Here is a 6,000-nt window from a genome sequence, read left to right as displayed (position 1 = left end):
AAAACCTCCCATCTTAAAAGATCTAAAAGCAGAAAACAAACATCACAAATTTCAGATATCCCATTTTGTACATATGTATATACTCCTTTGTCCATGGGACAATACTGAAGGCAGCACGGGGATATTATTCAATGTTTATCAAGCAGGCGATAGCCTTTGTGGGGGGTTTATTTTCTTTTTTTTTTTACACGTCTTTTTTTTCCCCCTGAATCTGCTGCATATCCCCTTCCCATCTTAAAATAAAAGTTGATAAAAAGGTAAGGCTCACAGCTCTCTAAAAACAAAAAAAAATAAAAATAAAATCCCTTTCTGAGGTGACATCCAGGCTTAAAATAAAATAATTAAAAACAAAAGTTATAAAAGAAACATTGTCTCTCGCATTAAAATTCAAAGTCCTCCTCCGCCATGTCGATAGCCCATGCAAACTTCTCTCTCTGAGTTTTGTTGTAGATTTTTTCTATAGGAACACCGTACTTCTTACACCTGATGGGAATAAAATCAGAAATAGTTACCAGAGGGATCAAATGAGTTATTTTTTAAAAACTTTTTTTTACGAGTATTGCAAGGACATCACCATGACCTCGGACTACCGCTGAAATGCAATCACAAAGGTTAGTAAAATGTCATGAGTGGACACAGATCATCAGTAGTCCCTACTGGGCTGCCTGCTCCGGTCTACAGCATCAAGCAACAGGAACTCAGACTTTTGGCAACAGACAGCTTTATAAAAAAAAATAAAATTAATGAATGAATCTAAATAAAAGCTGTTCAAACCTTTTTTCAATCCTAACAAAACATGGGAAAGTCACAAATGTATAAATAGCAGCAGTTCTAAATCAAGAAACAATACTCCTACCAGGCTACAGAGATTCTTGGGTCCAAATAATTAAGTTTGGAGGTTCCTAGAGCGATCTGTTTGTTCTCTTCTCGGTCTGTGGCCTGAACCTCCAGCTTCATCAGCTGCTCCTCTATCCTTTGCACCGCTTTCTTCTTGCTTTCAACAAGCCTGTATAGAGACGAATCAACTATTCGCTTAAAAGTGTAAAACAAGTTTTTTTATGAAATATATTTCAGTGATACACCCACAAGGTTTAGCAACAGGACAGTTGCCCCAATAATGGTCATTTTTACTTTTCGTCCACCACAGATGATTAGTCTTAATAGGGTTTCTACTCAATGTAATAGAAGTTTCCAAAACAAGTTAAGCCAGTCATGATAGATCTGGGTTAAGTGCTGGAGGAAGATGCACCCAATTCACTAAGAAGCGTGCCGTGACTTGTAGAGGCGAAGAAGCCATCCCCATTAAAACCAGCAAAAGGCACAAGACTGAGTGGTGCATCTATCCGTTGGACAAGAAAAATGAAACCCTACTTATTTACAAAATCTTAAAAAGTGCAAGGAATTGAAAATTAAAAGATTAGAAAGTTAAAGAAGACCCTTCATACAATTGCTCATTTAATTTACCATCGATTTTTAAAAAGCCCCCAAAAAGCATACATACTTTTTGGTCCTTTCATCACGCTTGACCTTGGCGTCTGCTTTAGAACTTTTAAGCTCGCGGCGTGCATCTAACAGTTGATCTTTTTTGGCATCAATCTGAAAGCAAAAAAAAAAAAATAAAATAAAAAAAAAAAAAAAAAAAAAAAAAAAAAAGATTCCTAGCCATACTATGTGTAAGTGTGTAGCCCCTAGGTGATTGTTTCAGCAGCACTTTACCTTGGACTGTAAAGTCAGCATTGATTTTTCAAAGGTCTTAGGAGGAGCACGCTGATGGTTACACAAGATGGCCACAGCTCTGTTTGCACGATTATAAGACAAGATTTTGGCAGGAACATTATCATCAGCTGCAGAATAAGAAAAAAAAATGTAACAGGTTATAAAGTACAGAAATCTGTATACTATAAGAGTGCACAGTCAACATGTTTTCAGAGAACATGCCATAAACCCCTTCACGACCGGACGATTTTTCGCTTTCCACTATTCTTCAGGAATTCTTCATTCTACAGGAGTCATCACATGACTCTGTACTACCATGACAACCACCGGAAGTCACGTGACTTCCAGTATTGGCCGGTAAGTAAATGTTTACCACCGATGCCGTTATAATGTCACTGTCACTTATTGACAGCTCCATTTAAGGGGTTAAACGACACGGGCAGATATCGATTCTGCTCGTGCCTGGCAGGTACACATCTCAGCTGTAAAAATCAGCTGAGATGTGCGCCGATCACTGCAAGCTGCTGGTGGCAGACCGCGAGCAGTAACACTGACCGCTAGGACGTAATATTACTGCCCGCGGTCGTTAAGGGCTTAATATGAAATAGCAGTAAAAAAAACGGAAGACAAGAACAGCAAAGATGGGGTCTTATCAGATGGTACCTGGGGGAATTAACCAAGTATGGGAGCTCACCTCGTATAGTTGTACGAGTCACAACTGACTTTAGTGTGTTTGTATGCCATGACTGCAGCGGCTCCACATGTCATAGAAGAGGATTGTTAAATTGATAAGGATGAATGCAGCGCTGCCAAGAGGGATCGAGTCTACAATTTCATCAATGATATTTTCGGAGAGATACCCATCTTCTCGGATGTGATTATTCCTGAAGGGAATCTCTCCAAAAGGAGTTGAAATACAATCACTGACGAAATTATAGAGCATCCCTCCCTATCCATTTAATGGTCATTAATATGAAATTATGTTAATGGCTCCTCTTTAAAGCTTGAGTCCAGGTGAAGTCATTTTTATCAATATTATCAGAGCATAAATAGTTAAGGACTGCAGCCAGGTTGTAATGGGAGACCAAGAGAACAGTCAATTTCTTGAAGACAAAATGAAAAAAAATTAGCAGGTACATCCAATTTGGGCAGAGAACGCATAAAATATGCTGCAGATGACAGGTCTTTCCTAATGATGTCTCTCACAACTGGGGTTTAGTTATGTGAACACTAGAGCATAATTTACTTCTAATTACATGTGCATTAGATTAACCTCTTTATACAGTAGATGCCAGTCTTCATAAGGACAACTACATTATCTGCTGCCATCCAAGTGACTTTACTACCACTTCTAAAAGCCATTCACAGACTACATATTGCCCTTACAGTTGGTGAGTTCGTTCAGCTGCTGCTGCAGGGTGATGGAGGCGTTGTAAGTCCTGAACACTTTGGCTGTCAGTCCATCCATGAGATCTTGGAGATGTTTATTTAAAATACTTGTCTATTGAGATAGGAAGGTGGGAAAAAAAAAAAAATAATAATTTTAATACTCTTGAAGAAAATATTCTTAAAACCCCCTGAAATAAAAGCAATTAGCACTTTAAGGCTCTGTGCACACTAGTGCGTTTTACCCGCGGATTTGCCGCGGAAATTTCTTGAGAAATGTCTGCAATCTTTGTGCAGACATTTCCCAACAAATTCTATGAGAAAAAAAAATAGCTGTGCGCACTGTGCGGATTTTTCTCAAGAAATTTCCTTGAGAAGAATTTCTCGAGAAAATTTCTTGAGAAAAAAGAGAATTTTGTTTACTTACCGTAAATTCTTTTTCTTATAGTTCCGACATGGGAGACCCAGACCATGGGTGTATAGCTTCTGCCTCCGGAGGACACACAAAGTACTACACTAAAAGTGTAGCTCCTCCCTCCGAGCATATACACCCCCTGGATGACAAATCCAACCAGTTTAGTGCAAAAGCTGAAGGAGGACATCCACCCATAAGTAGAGAGAGTAAAACCCGGAATAACCGGAACCTCTGTCTACAACAACAGCCGGTGAAAAACACACGGAACAAGAAAACTGCCAACAGGCAACAGGGAGGGTGCTGGGTCTCCCATGTCGGAACTATAAGAAAAAGAATTTACGGTAAACAAAATTCTCTTTTTCTTCATCGTTCCTTATGGGAGACCCAGACCATGGGACGTCTCAAAGCAGTCCATGGGTGGGAAATAAACAGAAACTGAGAAGTAGGCAAAACCTAACTTCACAAATGGGCGACAGCCGCCCGAAGGATGCGTCTTCCCAAGCTCGCATCTGCCGAAGCATGAGCATGCACTTGGTAGTGCTTCGAAAAGGTATGCAGACTAGACCAAGTGGCAGCCTGACAGACCTGCTGAGCCGTAGCCTGGTGCCTGAAAGCCCAAGAGGCACCGACAGCTCTGGTCGAGTGCGCCTTAATCCCCGGCGGGGGAGGCACCTGAGAACATTGGTAGGCATCGGATATGGCCGACCTAATCCAACGAGCTAGGGTCGGTTTAGAAGCCGAGAGACCCTTTCGCTGACCTGTGGTCAGCACAAAAAGAGAGGTGCACCGCCTAAGAACAGCGGTGCGTGACACATAGATCCGGAGCGTCCGCACCAAATTAAAGCATGCAACGCTTTCTCAAAGCGATGCACAGGGGCCGAACAAAGGGAGGACAATGAAATATCCTGGTTAAGGTGGAAAGGAGACACCACCTTAGGGAGAAAGCCCGGAGTCGGACGGAGAACCACCTTGTCTTGGTGAAAAAACCAAAAAGGGTGACTCCGAAGAGAGCACAGTCAAATCAGAGACTCTCCTGAGAGAAGTTATGGCCACCAGAAAGACCACCTTCTGTGAAAGACGAAACAACGAAACCTCCGTAAGAGGCTCAAAGGGGGGTTTCTGTAAGGCCCAGATTAATGTCCCAGGGATCCAGAGGCCGCCGGTAAGGCGGAATGATGTGAGATGCGCCCTGTATGAAGGTGCGCACCTGGGCCAGTCGGGCGATACGCCGCTGGAACAACACTGACAGAGCAGAGACCTGTCCCTTGAGGGAATTGAGGGACGGTCCTAGATGCAGACCGGACTGTAGAAAGGACAGGATGGTCGGCAAGGAAAACGGCCAAGGAGCATGGCCGGAAGAGCGACACCAGGACAGGAAAATTCTCCAAGTCCTGTGGTAAATCCTGGCCGAGGAAGAGTTCCGAGCCTGAGTCATAGTGGAGATGACCTCGGAAGGAATGCCTGAAGCCGTAAGGATCCAGGGCTCAAGAGCCACGCCGTCAATCTGAGAGCCGCAGAATTCTGGTGGAAAACGGACCCTGTGAGAGAAGGTCTGGGCGGTCCGGGAGATGCCACGGCACCTCTACGGACAGACTGAGCAGGTCTGGGAACCAAGCTCGCCTGGGCCAGTCTGGGGCGATGCGTACGACCCGACGGCCCTCCATTCTGATCTTGCGCAGGACTCTGGGCAAGGGAGCTAGAGGGGGAAACACGTAGGCCAGACGGAACTGGGACCAATCCTGAACCAGCACGTCCGCCGCCAAGGCCTGAGGATCGTGGGAGCGAGCCACGTAAACCGGGACCTTGTTGTTGTGCCGGGATGCCATTAGATCCACTTCCGGAGTGCCCCACTTGCGGCAGATTGACCGGAACACTGCCGGATGCAGGGCCCACTCGCCGCTGTCCACGGTTTCACGGCTGAGATAATCTGCCTCCCAGTTTTCTACGCCTGGGATGTGGACTGCGGATATGGTGGACTTTGCGAGTCCCGCCCTGGTGATTGATGTAGGCAACTGCTGTCGCGTTGTCTGACTGGACTCGAATGTGCTTGCCCGCCGACAGGTGGTGAAAAACTACGAGAGCTAGGAGCACAGCTCTGATTTCCAGCACATTGATCGAGAGGGCTGATTCGGACGGAGTCCAAGTGCCCTGTGCTCGGTGGTGGAGAAACACTGCTCCCCAGCCGGATAGACTGGCATCCGTGGTGAGAATCACCCAGAACGGGGCCAGAAAGGAGCGTCCCTGGGACAGAGAGAGGGGCCGAACCCACCACTAAAGAGAGCTCCTGGTCTGTGGCGACAGAGCCACCAGCCTGTGCAAGGAAGAGGTCCGCTTGTCCCAACAGCGGAGAATGTCCAGCTGCAGGGGACGCAGATGGAACTGGCAAAGGGAACCGCTTCCATTGACGCCACCATCTGACCCAGCACCTGCATGAGGTGCCTGATGGAATGACGGCGAAGCCTCAGCAGAGAGCGAACCGCCAG

At 45.4% G+C, this 6,000-nt stretch overlaps 1 protein-coding gene across 1 annotated transcript in view; it reads right to left on the bottom strand.

The window, feature by feature from the left end:
* Positions 1 to 293: 293 nt before the first annotated feature.
* Positions 294 to 6,000, bottom strand: part of TOP1 (DNA topoisomerase I) — a 139,083-nt gene continuing 133,376 nt past the window's right edge. Inside the window, exons 17-21 of the mRNA XM_075349860.1 lie at positions 3,103 to 3,217; positions 1,717 to 1,844; positions 1,502 to 1,596; positions 857 to 1,006; positions 294 to 483 (exon numbers count right to left, since the gene is read on the bottom strand). Of these exons, the coding sequence (XP_075205975.1) occupies positions 381 to 483; positions 857 to 1,006; positions 1,502 to 1,596; positions 1,717 to 1,844; positions 3,103 to 3,217 (591 nt within the window). The 3' untranslated portion in view covers positions 294 to 380. The remainder of the gene's footprint in view (positions 484 to 856; positions 1,007 to 1,501; positions 1,597 to 1,716; positions 1,845 to 3,102; positions 3,218 to 6,000) is intronic.

This window comes from Anomaloglossus baeobatrachus, chromosome 5 (assembly GCF_048569485.1).
Source record: "Anomaloglossus baeobatrachus isolate aAnoBae1 chromosome 5, aAnoBae1.hap1, whole genome shotgun sequence".
NCBI classification, from domain to species: Eukaryota; Metazoa; Chordata; class Amphibia; order Anura; family Aromobatidae; genus Anomaloglossus; species Anomaloglossus baeobatrachus.
The sequence above is the reverse complement of the archived record's forward strand: the minus strand, read 5'-3'. Positions and strand labels throughout refer to the sequence as shown.